Consider the following 16,523-nt stretch of genomic DNA (forward strand, 5'->3'; position numbering starts at 1 on the left):
TTACCGATCCTTGGCTCCGGTTGGCTCCCCCCTGACAGTGACTGTGACCAAGGCTCTCACTCAGGGAACACCACATCCGAAGTCCCAACTCCCGCTACCTTCCACGGAGAGTCCTGCGCCTTCCGGTCACTCCCGCCCTCCGAAGCAAGCTCTGCGGGAGCGACCACAACCACTTCTTCTCCTGGCTACTTAGCTGCCGCGAGCTTGCTCTCACTCGCTTCCTGCTGCACCGACTTGCTCTCTCTCTCTCTCTCTCTCTCTCTCTCTCTCTTCACTGCTTCTTGCTGCAACCTCTTTACTTCTTTCTTTCCATTATGTTCTTTTTTCGATCTTTCTGTTCTCCCTTCCAACCGACTCGCGCTTCTTTTATACAGCGAGGGGCCATAGCAGCTGCAGCACATTAGTCACGGGAACAATCATGGATGTGGGCAGTCCCTCACCTGTGCATTAGGTGAGAAACGCCCACACCGCAGATCGCCCTGTGGTTTGCTATGGCCACCACGCCCCCTCACTAAGCCGCCGCGAGTGCGGTGATTATTTATTCAAAACACGGCCTTTGCTAAGTGAGCTGCGGACTCATAACACCACAGAGGCACCTGGACAGTCCTGGAGCCCTGGACTGTAGCACTTCCACCACCGCCGGAAGTACTGCCAGGAAAGGATCCGGGTGCCTATACAGCACTTCTGCCACAAGATTATCAAATAGCACAAGTACTGTTGCTTAATGTTTGGGCTTTTTAGGAAGATTTCTACTCAGGGACAATCCCTGCAGATTTTATTTTTTTCTCCAGCCGTCTGGAGTTTATTCTGTCCACCCTGGCCATTGGACCTTACTCTTATTCTATGTTAATTAATGTTGACTTATTTTTATTATTTATTGTGTCTTCTATTTTTCTATTCTTTAATATGTAAAGCACTTTGAGCTACATTTTTTTGTATGAAAATGTGCTATATAAATAAATGTTGTTGTTGTTGTTGTTGCCACATTCTGGAGTGTGACACCTTCCCTACTCGCCTGATCTTTGCTCCGTGCGACTTTTTCTTGATCCCGCATATTAGAAAAAAAAAAAAACAGAGGAAAGCGTTTTTGTACCACGGAGGAAGTCAAAGAAAAATCACTGCAGGTTTTGGACGACGTTCCTCTTAGGCGATTCAAAAAATGTTTTCCACCAGCGGGAAAACCATTGGGACAAGTGCATTCATTCACATGGAGAGGACTTTGAAGGAGACTAAAGTTTTAGGAAGTAAAAATTCTGAAAACAATTTTTTTTTCAATTCTGGTTATTTTTGAGTACCCCCTCATATCATATAAAAAAAAACCAATAAAGCAATTAAATTCACATGGCAAAATATCAAATAATGTGTGGTTGTAGTGTTTCCAATACAGTATAGGGCAGTGGTGGCGAACCTATGGCACGCGTGCCAAAGGGGGCACTCAGAGCCCTCTCAGTGGGCACGCGCGCGTCGCCCGAGCACAGAGTTCGTTACTATAAAGCCAGAGGAATGCGGGGCCGGGCTGCTCCCCTCACTGCTCCCCCTCTTCACGCACGCCGGAGGACTTTTCTCACATCACCCGCCCCTCTGCCCAGCAGCCCAATGGGAGCGTGTCCTCCCTCTCCTGTCTGGGGTAAGGCGGGCGGCACACATGCTGCTTGAGGGTGCGGCACGGACTGCAGCCTTTTGAGTCTGCGATTCCCGTGGTAGGGTTGGAGGGGATGTGATATAGCGGGTCCACAGCTCAAAATTGAAAAGGCCAGTTTTAACAGATAATTGCCGCACTTTCGCGCTTAAAGGGTTATGGTAGAGTGGCCGGAGCGGTTCCGGGAGCTTTGTGATGCGGGCAGTCCTCGCTTAAGCGCACAGGTGAGGAGTCGTCCGCATCTGTAATTATTGCCGGGAGTTGCTAATCGCCACACCTGATCCATGACCCCGTAATATATAATGGAAGCTTTGGGGGCGAAGCTTAATAGGGAATACCTGCGTGAAACACTTGAGAGGATCGAAGGGATGACAAAGGACAGCACAGTTAGTTATAAAAATGAAATCCTTAAAGTGTGGAATTCTCTGCCAAATAATCTTAAGTCAATGAAGGCACTTGAGATTGCTTTCCTTACTTTGTTTGGAACATCTTATGCTTGTGCGCAGCTGTTTTCAGCTTTGAATTAAATCAAATCTGACACCAGAAACAGACTAACAGATGACCTGAGTGCTGCATGTGTTGCTCTCAAACTTACAAAGTATGAGCCAAGGTTAGACAAATTATCAGCATGCATACAACAGCAAAAAGCACATTAATTGTTCAAAAGCATACCGAATGCAAACTTTTACCTTTCAACAAAAAGTTGTTTGTATCATTGAAAGCTCTGTTATTATGTTTTTCTTTTAAGACAAAAGACGTTAATGTATGAGTGGCTTTTCTAAACTAAAAGCTCAGTCGATAGACAGACAGACAGAGCATCAGTATTGGCAGTCCAGTCCAATTTATCATCCAGCTGCACTCCCAGGTATTTATAGGTCTGTACCCTCTGCACACTCACCTCTGATGATCACGGGGTCCATGAGGGGCCTGGGCCTCCTAAAATCCACCACCAGCTCCTTGGTTATGCTGGTGTTCAGTTTTAGGTTGGTATTCAGGTTAAATTGCCATGTTGGCACTTTGTGATAAATAAGTGGGTTTTGGATTGCAGTTTGGGCACTTGGTTTCTAAATGGTTCGCCATCACTGGTATAGGGAATGGAGACTTTACAATTCACTCCTTCTTTTTGTTTTAGTTTTTTCCATATTGTCCCAACTGACAAAGAAAACTCGATTGTCCCCAAACTCCAGCCAAACCAAACACCGGCAGAGTTACCTTGCTGGCCATCATTTCCAGTAAGGGACACGTCTCACTGAAGTCGTCAATCTTCTTTTTGAGGTCATTGAACGCCTGCCACTCCTTCAGGGCTTTAGGAAGCTTACGTATTCTTGCAAAATATTAAAACAAGTAGAAAAAAGAAAAAAAAAATGTAATTTAATACAACATGTTTTAATAATCACACACCACACCAAAGTACTTTACATGCACAGAGTAAAATCTTCTTTGTTTTGTGAAGATTGTAGCATTGATAAGTTGAGCGACTTGTACCAGAAAGACAGGGAGCCAGTGGAGGGGATTTATTCATTTCTGACAGCTTCGTCTTTCAGCCAAGGTTAAGCCATTTTTAATCTTTTAGGAATCTTGAGAAAGTTACTCACGCTTTAATCTTTTCTCGGCTTGATTATTGCAACTCGTCGTATTCTGCGATCAGCAAATCCCTGATACGCAGGTTGCATTTGGTTCAGAATGCTGCTCTTCGTTTTTTGGTTGGGACAAGAAGGTTTGATTCTGTTCCTCCAATTTGAGCCTCCCTACACTGGCGGCCTGTTAGTTTCAGAATTGACTTTAACGTTTTGCTGCTGGTTTTTAAATCAATACATGGGTGCGCTCCTGTCCATTTATCTGAATTGTGTGTTTTACACCAACCTTCCAGAGAACCTATCAGTCACTTGATTCTTGTTGTCCCCCACACTAAGTGTAAAACTGAGGTTATTAGAAATAAACTTGATGCATTAGGATTAAAAGTCAAGACGGAGGTAAAGAATTTAGGGGTAATTGTTGACTCTGACCTGAATTTTAAATCACATGTTAATCAGATCACTAGGAACGCATTTTTTCACTTAAGAAATATAGCAAAAGTTAGACGTCTTATATCACTGAAAGATGCTGAGAAATGAGTTCACGCTTTTGTTTTCAGTCGGAGAGATTACTGTAATGCACTCCTCTCAGGACCACCCAAAAAAGACACCAATTGTTTACAATGAGTGCAGAATGCAGCTGCTAGAATCCTAACTAGGAAAAGAAAATCCGAGCACATTACACCAGTCTTAGCATCACTACACTGGTTACCTGTGTCATTTAGAATTGACTTTAAAATCCTGCTTATGGTTTACAAAACCTTAAATAATCTGCTCCATCTTATATATCGGAATGTCTGACACCTTATATTCTAAATCGTAACCTCAGATCTTCAAATGAGTGTCTGCTTAGAATTCCAAGAGCGAAACTTAAAAGTAGTGGTGAGGCGGGTGGCCTTCTGCTGCTATACACCTAAAATCTGAAATTGCTGACCGAAAGAAATTCGCCAGGCTGATACGGTGGAGCATGCGAACAGGGGATGAGGAGGGGAATTTGGGCAGCTATGGAATTTAAATGCTGCGGTGGGCTGGCACCCTGCCCGGGGTTTGTTCCTGCTTGTGCACTGTGTTGGCTGGGATTGGCTCCAGCTGACCCCCGTGACCCTATAGTTAGGATATAGCGGTTTGAGCAGTGACTAACTGACTGACTGGAATTTAAATGGGGTTGGAGTGAAGGGGATAAAAATGACCAATTAAGGAAGGATCTAGGGCGATATTTCACGAGATTCTCTGGGTTTCATTTCTTTGATTAGCTCATTTAATATAACACAATCAACAAAATAAACTTCCCCTAGTTTTCACATTTTCGGAAATGGCACAAAATACGGTTAGGATTTTATGGCAAAACTTTAGAGATTTTCAATTAACTTATCCACCATTACAAGATTATAAATTAATCAGAGCATACAGAAAAAAGTCAAACCTGGAGGATTTGTTGGTACACACACCAAGAAAAGAACTAATAAAATGACTTGGGTTATTCCTTTCCTGAATAAAAAAATAATACAAAACAAAACAATAGAGATTCCTATATTCCAAAGCTTTCAACTACATTCAAAAAACTGTATATATGCAATCCAGTGTAAAAATGGTGGGAACATTTATATAGGGGAAACCAAAAATGAATTGAGAGACAGACTATGTTTGGGTTGGAACAAAATATGGATTGGTCCAAAAAGCAACGCCTAAAAAAAAGAGAATAAATGGATAATGATATTGGGAACATATCATCCGGAGGGTTTAAATGAGAAATAGGGGAATAGTTTTCTTCTTCTTACTTATATTATTGTTTTAATGAGTATTTAATTTTCCATCCATCCATCCATTATCTACCACGCTATATCCTAACACAGGGTCACGGGGGTCTGCTGAGCAAAGGACACAAGGCAGGAACAAACCCTGGGCAGGGTGCCAGCCCACCGCAGGGCACATACACACCAAGGACAATTTAACCTGCATGTCTTTGGACTGTGGGAGGAAACCCACGCAGACACGGGGAGAACATGCAAACTCCACGCAGGGAGGACCCGGGAAGCAAACCCTGGGCTCCTTATTGCAAGGCAGCAGCGCTACCACTGTACCGCCCACTAATTTTATTTCATTTCATTTATTCAAGATAATTAACTGCAACTAAAACAACTTCATTTATTACATAGGAGATCAGAGAGCCAATGGCGTAGCAGTAATGCTATTATCCCCTACCCTAAGTCTAACCCTGTTAAGAACGTGAATATTTCTGGCAGTGGACCGGTAGTGTGGATAAGATCAGGATATTAAAATAAAATCTCCAGAGTTGCTGTGCTCACCTCCTCCTTCTCCGACTGCATTGTTAGTTAATCAAACACATCCTCAGAGAAACAAGAATAAAAATCCACTTCTTTGATTCTCCACATGGTGTATCAGTTACTTACCGATTCTGAAAATCTATAAGCTCACTGTTAATTTTTTCGATGTCGAGGTCGCTCCATAGTATCTCATAGTAACCGTTAACACTATCGATAACAGAATTGTACAAGCTGTAGAGTTTCTGCAGCAGCGTTAGCTCCCGTTTTACTCTCTGCAGGTCTGGGTATTCTAGAATGACAAGAGTGACAAACATATCATGAGTTTACTTGTAAATACTTTTACTTAAACAAGCTTACTTACTGCACCTTGACCATCCAGATGATAGTTGGGTAGGCAAACAGTTAAAGCTGCCCCAACCAACTGGAATTGGTCTGATGTTTTATGTGCAGGAGGGACCAAATTGGGGGTCCCGCAGCCAACCGGGAGTTCATCTATATGGTGTCTGCAATAGAATGGCACAGTGCATCGTGCTGCTTACTTACAGATCCACTGTCTTTGGTAAAACTCGGCTGCTTTTTATAAATGTGATTTTTTCTTTTATACATTTTTGTTTTATGCTTAAAAAGCATAACATTATAATGGCATGCTTCCCAATCAAACAAAAAATAATGACATAACAGATACAACCATTTCTTTCAAAATCAATACAGAGAAAACAAAGGAAAAAATCTGGATGTCAGCGTCAGTAGGCTTTGTGACCTAGGAACCAATTTATCTGAACTATCCTATAACATTTCAATAATTATTTACTCCTCTGATGGTGATCTTTATGATCATTTAATAACAATTGACGAGATGAATTCATAATTGCAGAATTTTGAGAGTAGAGTTCCTCTAGAGCAGGGGTCTCCAACTCCAGTCCTAGGGCCTCATGAATAATACCGTGCGTAAAATTCACACTCTAACATGGGATAAGCGCAAAAGCGGAAATGTGCGTATGCACAAAAAATTCCAGATGCATAAATCTGTGCGAACGTCAACTTCCACGTTCTTTTGCTCCATAAATCCTGGTCAACGTGAAAGTAATGCACATGCACGCATCTGCTGTCCCGCCCCAACTCCTCCCAGAATTAAGCCTCTTTGAATATGCAAATCAATATAAATAGCCCTTAAGCTCAGCGTTCTGTGAAAAGGCAATGGCAAAAGCATGGGGAGAAATAGAAGAATTTCAGCGAATATCAAGTGGAGGCAAAGAAAAAACGTACTATTTTGTTGGTTTAAACAGTGATATGAACAACAAAAAGAAGTTGATCAAGTGACATAAAGTGTCGGAGAAACTCGAAAAGTTGACAAAGTCACACAGTGCCTGAAATAAAAAAGAAGTGGTCAGATATCAAAGTCGCCGTGGAAAAGCACGTCGTAGCCCACCATCTAAGTGTCATATGAAAACTTATTAGGGTACAGAGAAAAAATAAATAAATAAATAAATAAATAGGGACACAGTGGGGAAAAAAGCACGAAATGTCAACTTTAATCTCTAAGTTTCCACTTTAATCACGTAGTTTATTTTGTCATTAAAGTAGAACATCATTAACTTCATCTTAAAATTGTTTAACTTTCTAGTTTCTCAAATCCCATCGCAACTAAAGTAGCACGTTCAATGCTTTGTTTTGTATTTGATCTTCTATGTGCTCTATGTGTGTGAATCACTACGTGCTTCTTAAACGGGCTTCTTTTTCCTCCGACAGGACACAGAATCCATTACAATCATGATATTACAGCTCTCTGAATAATTAAAATACTGAGATGTATATGTGATATCATTTAAATGATGATAGGAGTTAAATCATGTTATTAAACATGGGAACACAGTGGCGCAGTGATTGTTCATGTCTCACGCAAGATGCTTGCTGCGCCGTGTGCGACCTTCGATGAAATACTTTATTGCAGCAGTACTGTCTCTTTCAAACGTACTAACCTCCAATTCCTGTCCTTACTTTTCTTTCTCCAAATACCCAATCGCCACACAATCAGCTCTGTAATAGACGTTAAGTCATCTGTAAGCTGAGAATGCCTATTCTTCAAAACTTTTAAGGAACATTGAAATATCTTCGTTGTATGTGTTTAATTATTCTATCCATCTGTCCTTCCAGTGTCACGTTAGCACCAGCAAGAATACAGCGCGAGGCAGGAACGATCCGTGAATGGAGCGCCAGCGGCTTGCTAGCGCAGCGGTACCGTGTCCTTACACGTTTAATTATTAACAATATAGATTATTTAATCCCACAGTCCAAAGACATGCAGGTTAGGTGCACTGGTGATTCTAAATTGTCCCTAGTGTGTGCTTGGTGTGTGTGTGTTTGTGTGTGTGCGCCCTGCGGTGGGCTGGCGCCCTACCCGGGGTTTGTTTCCTGCCTTGTGCCCTGTGTTGGCTGGGATTTGCTCCAGCGGACCTCTGTGACCCTGTGGATAGGATATAGCGGGTTGGATAATGGATGGATGGATGGATTATTTAAATTAATTCAAGTTTTATTTTGCTGCATTTCATCTTAAAAATGATATTGTCATCATATGTAAATACACACTTTATAAAGTGGCTCAGGTTGTGCAATATTATAACTGTATTGCAAGTGTAAGAAAGGAGCTATATTGCGCCTGACCCGACACAGATTGGACATGGGAGGCACGTGTAAAACAAATACTCTCTTATTTTTCTTCACCTGGAGGGCACGCTTTCCCCGTAATCCCTCCAGCCACATCACAGTCCCAAGCGCTAATAACTGAGGCACCACACTCCTCTCTTTTACCACCACCACTCCTCCACAGCTTTGTCCTCTTTCCACCTGACTCTGGCCAACGAGTGGTGGTTTCTGGCTCCCTTTTATCAGGCACCTGGAAGTGCTCCAGGAGGTTGATTGCTGGCCTCCAGCTGCACTTCCAGGTGTGGCGAAACCAGTGCCCAAAAGGGGCCAGTCGTTCCTGGTGCAGCACCCCCTGGTGGCGCCTGCAGAACCCCACAGAGCTGCATAGAACTCCAATCCCCATGAAGCCCTGGGGGAGTCCGAGGTACCGCTGCAACCCAGGGATGCTGCCATCTAGCGTCCAAGGGGAGATACTGGGCTTCCCACCCTTGTCCGCCTAGCAGATGTGGTGAAGGGGCATCCCGGCCATTTGCCACACAAGTTTACAATCAGGTGATTGTACTACTAAGTACAGACAGATCTACAAGGAGCACTTTATGGACTGATTGGATGCGTTTAGAGTTCTTGGGATGAAACTGTTTGTGAACCGCGAGGTCCGTACAGGAAAGGCTCAGAAGCGTTTGCCGTATGAGGGCAGTTCAAATAGACAGTATGGCTGAGGCAGCGTGTGCTTGAAGCTGTATACCGATAATTCTCTTTCCGATCAGCTGCTGTGATTCACACTCAGATACAGTGATATAAATACTCCGAGTGGTGTTGTGAGAGTAATATGGAAAAAGATGATCTGCTGTGGCAACCCCCTAATGTTAGCAGCTGAAGGAAGAAGAAGAAGGTGCAGTGAGAGTAACAACACTAAAGCAGCTATTGTATTTAGAATAGTTTGACCATTCTGTGGACCATTATATTGTTACTGGTTAATAACAATCAGATGCATTAAACTAATAAACAATATGCGGATAATTTCAGTGTATTTATAAAGCTGCGTCAGGGATGTGGATCTAAAAAAGAAAGAGTAACCATACAGGAACAGTAGCACTGCCTTGACGCTGGGTGCCGCCAGTCTGCAAGACCGAGCGGAGAACTTGCGTACGCCAGATATGAGCTACCGTGGAAATGTGCGTGGCTTCACGCCAAGTTTAGGTTTTATACATCACGATCTTAGCGTGGAAATGTTTGTACGTAACATTTTTGTGCATACGCACCATTTATACATGAGGCCCCTGGAGAGCTACTGTGGCTACAAGTTTTCCTGCTAACTCTTTTCTTAATCAGTGACCAGTTTTTGCTGCTAATTCACTATTTCCCTTTATTTTAATTGACTTTTCTTGAGACTCTGACCACTAAATTGATTCTTTTTTCCTTAAACGGCACCTAAACATAAATTTGCTGTGAAGTGAGCCAACAGATGACCAACTAAGTTGTGCCCTCAAACTCCAACCAACTTCACTTCATTCAGGTTCTCAATTTGAAGCCAATTCTCTTTGTTAATTAAACCCGTTATTTAATTCCGTGGCACTCGCTCATCCTGCCATGGCAGATATTTTCCAAAACCGTTGATTTTCTTTTTTCAGAGCGCTGGCCGTCAAAATGTTTTGTGGACCTGAGAAGATCAACATCACTGAGGCCTTCACCTTTCTTTATTTTCACTTATTGTGTGATGGCCGCAGGTTGTTGCTTATGTTTTGGTACATTTTGTGTCTTATTATTGTTTGCTTGCTAATTAAGGAAAAAACAAATAATTAAGGGGGGGCTGAGTCTTAAGTTGTGCATCAATTAAAATTAAGGCAAAGAGTTAATCATCAGCAAAATCTGGTCACTAATTAAGAAAAGGGTTAGAATGAAAACCTGTAGCTACAGTAACACTCCAGCGTGTCCTGGGTCTGCCCTTCAGTCTCCTGCCAGTTGGACAAGCCTGAAAAACCTCCCCAGGAAGACGTCCTACCACCTTGAACCAGCTAAACCGGCTCCTTTCATTGCAGAGGAGCAACGGCTCTCCTTTGAGCTCCTCCGGAATGTCTGCACTTCTCAGCCTTTCTCTAAATCTGCATTTCTAGATGTACTGGAACAACTTGGAAATTAGTTAACCAAGTGCGCTTGATGGACTAAATGGCCTCCTCTCATTTGTGAACCATATGTTCTGATGGTAACTGTTAAACATTCACTACATTTATCATTTTAATGAGGCACTCCACATTCAAGCTGATTTTTTGTAGAGTGGTGTGGTTATACTTACTTCTTTGAACTTGAAGTTCTTGTCTAGACAGCATGAGATTAATGTCGGATTTAGTCTTCAACAATGTATTAAATGACTCTAGGTACTCTACCTTTGACAGATAAGCCAAAGAGCTCCTCTCCACCGGAGTACGTGGTGTATTTTCTCCATAGGTCATCAAATCTTGATTGGAAGGTCTGCAGTCTGTCACTGGCTTCCTGGGGGGCTATGCCTTCAACTCCCGGCCCACTAAAATGCAACAATCATAACTCTTTCATCATGAAAAATGTAATAATATTTATAATTTACATGAGCATTGGTGTTTTATGATATATGTAAATAGGTATATGTTTCAGTGTACACTGTTATGACACTAAGAAATCAGAATACAATTAGCATGTTCTCAGAAGTATTGGTCTAGAAAGATAACCTGACTTAGACATGTATAGTATAGTTTCCAGTTCCGAAATTAAAATTTAGAGATAACTCAAAATTAATTTCATATATCATAAAATGTAGTTCACTTTTCCAGCGTCACATGCATGCACTTCGGGGAAGCCTAAAGGCTCGGATAATGGTCATTTCCTGCCAGAACTCAGAAGGGTGCCGCTGACTAACAAATGCATCATGTCCTCCCTCTGCAGGCTTGACGTCACTCTCAGTATCTGCCTGCCTGGACCCACCTCTTCCTGTCAGAAGTCCATATCAGCAGATACTCCACCATCTTGAATCAATCTACTTGGAGACTTGTGTCTGCAACAAATGTTTGTTTTCTTTTCAATGCGTTTATAATGTTAATGCTGTTTAAATTATACAGGGTTTGCCTACGGTGCTCCTACACTTTGCAGCTGTCTATGTCCTTTCTTACTGTGGTGTAGTCGACAGGATTTTGCAAACATTGCTAGATGATGGAGCTTCCGATAACAAAAACTTCTGGCAGAACAAGGTGATAGATAAGGCACTATATGACAGATAGATAGATAGATAGATAGATAGATAGATAGATAGATAGATAGATAGATAGATAGATAGATAGATAGATAGATAGATAGATAGATAAAAGTGAAAGGCACTATATACTAGATAGATAGACATGAAAGGCACTATATAATAGATAGATAGATAAAAGTGAAAGGCACTATATACTAGATAGATAGACATAAAAGGCACTATATAATAAATAGATAGATATGAAATGCTCTATATAACAGATGGTATGAAATGCACTATATAAATGATAGATAGATAGATAGATAGATAGATAGATAGATAGATGATAGATAGATAGATAGATAGATAGATAGATAGATAGATAGATAGATAAAAGTGAAAGGCACTATATACTAGACAGATAGACATAAAAGGCACTATATAATAGATAGATAGATATGAAATGCTCTATATAACAGATGGTATGAAATGCACTATATAAATGATAGATAGATAGATATAGTGCCTTTCACATCTGTCTATCTACTTCTATTATATAGTGCCTTTCATGTCTGTGTATAATAAAGGTAGATAGACAGACATGAAAGGCACTATATAAATCATAGTGTTAAACAGGATGGACTGAAAGTCCTCAGTGTTGGTGTGTTGTCCCCTGGGCAAATTTGGCTTTATATCGATTTTGGCTCTTTAATATACAAGTTATGATATTCCTTATTTATGAACATATGACATAATAAGAACACTGACTCTGTTGTTAGCTCTCCTCACTCCCTATTTTGAGCATATCAGTAGCATTGATTTTCAAGTCATTTTTGCCACCCTAATGCAGAGTGATTCTACTGAGGGGTCAGGATTTTAGACTTTGCAAATTGACTAAAGAATTTCTTGCTTGGTGATAAATTCTAAAGCAAGTTTTGCTGGATGGTGGCAGTTATTGCTATTAAGTAGGCCTAAATGGTTCTGTGGCTAGGGATCTGCACTGGCAATCAGAAGGTTACCGGTTCTAATTCCGAAAATGCCAATAAGGACACTGCTCTGTTGGGCTCTTGAGCAAGGCCCTTAACCTGCAATTGCTGAGCGCTATATAAATGCAAAGAATTATTATTATTAAATGTCTCCATGTCTGCGGTGGGCTGGCGCCCTGCCCGGGGTTTGTTTTCTGCCTTGCACCCTGTGTTGGCTGGGATTGGCTCCAGCAGATCCCCGTGACCTTGTAGTTAGGATATAGCGGGTTGGATAATAGATGGATGGAAATGTCTCCATGTTTTCATTATCAACATTTATGCCGTAAGAACTGTCAAATGTGGATGATTTCTTTGCAAAATTTACAACATTTCAAGAGCTTCTCAAATGAATTATGGTTTACCCTTCTTCATAATCTTTAGCAAAAGTCCGAACTTCAGTCTGGAAAGTCTTAACCCCGGCCACAAGATCAGACTTCATTGTAGGCTGAACAACGTAGAGAATATTCTGGGTGACAACCACCTGAGGGAAAGCAACACGTGTCAGTCATTTTGAAGGCATGTGGATGAACAAGAGAGTTTAAAGAAGAAGCTACAGGATTTATAATTTGCCAGTAGCACTGATTGGCAAAATTTGCTAAATCATTTCTCACAGCTAATTTTCTGGGTTCACCGGTGATCCTGAAAATTCATCATGTGGCATACTAAGGTATTTTTTAGCACCCTAAGATTCTTTGTGAGGTTTCTGAGAAGGAGGTAGTGATAACTGAAAAAGGCAAGGGTTGATTCACATGTAGTTTCACAATTGCTAAACGCAAAACTCATTAAGGTGTTGTTTTTTTTGGGGTGGGAAAAAAGGAATACAAAATCCCAAAGCCTCATTCACATTATTGTATTTACCTGTGTTCTTTTCTGCAGCAAAGCATGAAATCCATACCACGCCGGTACAGTTAATTCCATTCATGCCTCTCGTTCACATCACCGCAGAGCAGAGCAGTGCAGTAAGTTTTTTAAGAATTTGACAGGCTGCATGTTTTCCGCATGAAAACACACCATTGAGCACATTACTGTGTTTTCACAGAAAAACTAACTGCATGGAAAGTCACCACTGCCAAAATCCATCCTCCACAGCCCATGCAGTTACCAAGCAAATGCCTTATCCTGGCTGTGGATATTTTTTATTTTTGTGTTCCACTAGAGATCTTTAAAAACTAAATTGACAGGTAGATGCATTGTATTATCATAGTATTCCCTTCTACTTACCCTTTACCTTTTTTCTTCAAGGGTAAGTGTACTTGTCAAGTTTGTTATTGGGTTGGTCTACTGTTGCACTTTAAGATTAACACACACAGACACACAGACCCTAACCACAACAGTGCCCTATGAATGAGAAACACACAGCTGGTTAACCTCTGGCACTTTAAACCACACAAGTGCTTTAGGAATAACACAGCCTGTCACTCTCTCAACACTTCAAGAGACTTACTTATTATCGGCACAAGCAAAATACGATGTTATAATGATATCTCAGACCTAAATATTATTTTTGGTCTACAAGAATACATTTAAACATACAAAGGCTCAGTATCCTTGACTATCGGCCATTTATCAGCCACGAATGCCTTACTTTATGTCCTGTTCCCTACTATTGAGTGGCGCTCTCACCCTCAGCCTTAATAAACCTCACAGCATGGAGCGTATGGCAAACCTCTGGCTGCAACAGGTGCTCAAAGAAATCTACCTTATTACTTCAATCACAATAGACATTAAGACAAAGCATAGAAAGTTAAAAGCAGTGTGGTATTTATTACAAGAATAATAATAATACCACTGGAACAAAGAATAATGTCAAATTTATTTATATAGCACATTTAAAACAACATAGGAATGCTGTGGCCAAAGTGCTTTACAATAATAGAATAAAAGAAAAGCATACAATTAACATGAATAACATAAATAAATATAAAATAAATGAACATAAATAAAATAAATAAAAAATAGAAGTAATGTTACATAATCACAATGAGGAAACCATCAGTATTGCTGAAGGTCATGGAATGCAAGTGACTAGAAATGAGTCTTTAATCTCGTTTTGAATTGTAGACGACTCCTTTATGCGTCGAGGTAAAGAGTTCCACAGGCGAGGAGCAGCAGCTGTAAAATCCCCGTCTGTCCCCCTTAGTTTTACACTCGGTATGAGGGACAACAAGAGACAACTAACCAGAAGATCTAAGCACTCTAGATGGCTGGTGTAAAACACACAATTCAGATAGATAGGCAGAAGCGAGCCCATGTAAAGATTTAAAAACTAGCAACAAGACTTTAAAATCAATTTGAAAACTGACAGGCAGCCCGTGTAAAGAAGCTAATATTGGAGAAACAGAATCAGACTTTCTTGTCCCAACCAGAAAACGAGCGGCAGCATTCTGGACCAACTGTAACCTGCGTATCAGAGATTTGCTAATCCCAGAATACAGCGAGTTGCAGTAATCAAGGCGAGAGAAGATAAAAAGCATGAGTAGCTTTCTCAAGATCCCTAGAAGATAATAAAAGGCTTGATCTTACCTAATAGACGAAGCTGGAAAAAGCAACTCCTGACTACAGAATTAACTTGTTTCTCAAAAGAGAGGTTACTGTCAAAGGTAACACCAAGATTGCGGACTTGAGGTTTGCAAAAGACAGAGAAAAAGCCGAGAAGTCCAAGACCAATTTGGGCTTTAGTAATAATAGAAAATAGGACTGATAGAGGGTGGCACGGTGGCGCACTGGTAGCGCTGCTGCCTCGCAGTTAGGAGACCCGGGTTCGCTTCCCGGGTCCTCCCTGCTTGGAGTTTGCATGTTCTCCCCATGTCTTTCCTCCCACAGTCCAAAGACATGCAGTTTAGGTGGATTGGCGATTCTAAATTGGGCGTGGGGTGTGTTTGTGTGTGTCCTGTGGTGGGTTGGCACCCTGCCTGGGATTGGATTCCTGCCTTCTGCACTGTGTTGGCTGGGATTGGCTGCAGCAGACCCCTGTGACCCTGTGTTTGGATTCAGCGGGTTGGAAAATGGATGGCTGGATGGACTGATAGAAAAGTCTGGATATATATATAGTCTTTACGAAAAGGATAACAACGGCTTCACGTTGACGTTGCTCTGTCCTCCTCTGACTTCTTCGTCCCTACTTCCTCACTTCCTTACTATATTGCTCCTCAGACAACGCATATTTATTCCAAAATTCTACTGGGGGGTTTTGCAAGATGTGATTGTTGATATTCTGATTGGCTGGCTGTCACTATGAAGAATGTATTCACTGTCTGTTTTCCCAAACAATAAAATGTTTTGATGTTCTCTGCGGTGTTGCTATGTCTTCCTTTCCCAGGCTGTAAAATAATTAGATGTTCATCCTCTCTCTGGTTATAAAGTCATTGAGCCACCAGCATGTCTTCCTTTCTTTGTTGGAACAGCTGTTTAAAAAGTGAGATATAACTGGGAAGAAGACCTGCTTTGATTTGTCCTGAATGTAGTTCATCTGTTGTCTTGTCTTGAACAAAATATAATGGAAATATAAACCAAAATGTTTACATTTTGTACCCCACAATATGTATGCAAAATTAATGCGTGAAAATAATTCCAGATACTAAATGCTTTTCTTCTTGTGGGAATGGCATAGAAAGTTAAATGCAATTAATTTATTTTGAAGCGAAACGGATGAGTTTCGCTGGAAAACGTTTCACTCGTAACTAGATTCTTATACGAGAGAGAATCTTAAGGTAAAGGCAATGTACCCTTAAATACCGGTAACTGTGAGCTCTATCACTTCTCCACAAAGTGTCCCTTCAGATTGATGCCCTTCTTGTATCGTCCCACTAACTCCTTTATTCCTTGGGAGAAGAAGCTTTTTGTCTGCTCCCAAATCCAGGTCTGCATCGCATCCTTAACGTCATCATCAGAAGTGAACCAGTGACTACGTCGAGCCTCTACAAGTGGACTGAAGATGTTATCAGATCATATCAGGGCCGCAAGAGGCAGGTAAAAGACGTTCAAACCTCAGCTGTTCCATTGCCACCACCGGAGCGATTGCTGCATGGTGGATGTGTTGTCGTCGAGTTTTTAACTTCTTTTCTTTTTCTGTGAATTGCAGGTTTCAGTTGCCCCTCAAAGCATAGCACCGTAGGTTGCACTGGTCACTGATTGCTTGTGTTCCTGAAAATGTGC

General features: G+C 41.3%; 1 protein-coding gene across 1 annotated transcript in view; it reads right to left on the reverse strand.

Moving 5' to 3' along the window:
- LOC120529938 (dynein heavy chain 5, axonemal-like) overlaps nt 1-16,523 on the reverse strand; it is a 331,615-nt gene that overhangs the window by 212,909 nt on the left and 102,183 nt on the right. Inside the window, exons 27-30 of the mRNA XM_039754147.1 lie at nt 12,731-12,849; nt 10,526-10,662; nt 5,625-5,787; nt 2,852-2,963 (exon numbers count right to left, since the gene is read on the reverse strand). Coding sequence (XP_039610081.1) covers nt 2,852-2,963; nt 5,625-5,787; nt 10,526-10,662; nt 12,731-12,849 — 531 coding nt within the window. The remainder of the gene's footprint in view (nt 1-2,851; nt 2,964-5,624; nt 5,788-10,525; nt 10,663-12,730; nt 12,850-16,523) is intronic.

This window comes from Polypterus senegalus, chromosome 5, assembly GCF_016835505.1.
Source record: "Polypterus senegalus isolate Bchr_013 chromosome 5, ASM1683550v1, whole genome shotgun sequence".
In the NCBI taxonomy this organism is placed as follows: Eukaryota; Metazoa; Chordata; class Cladistia; order Polypteriformes; family Polypteridae; genus Polypterus; species Polypterus senegalus.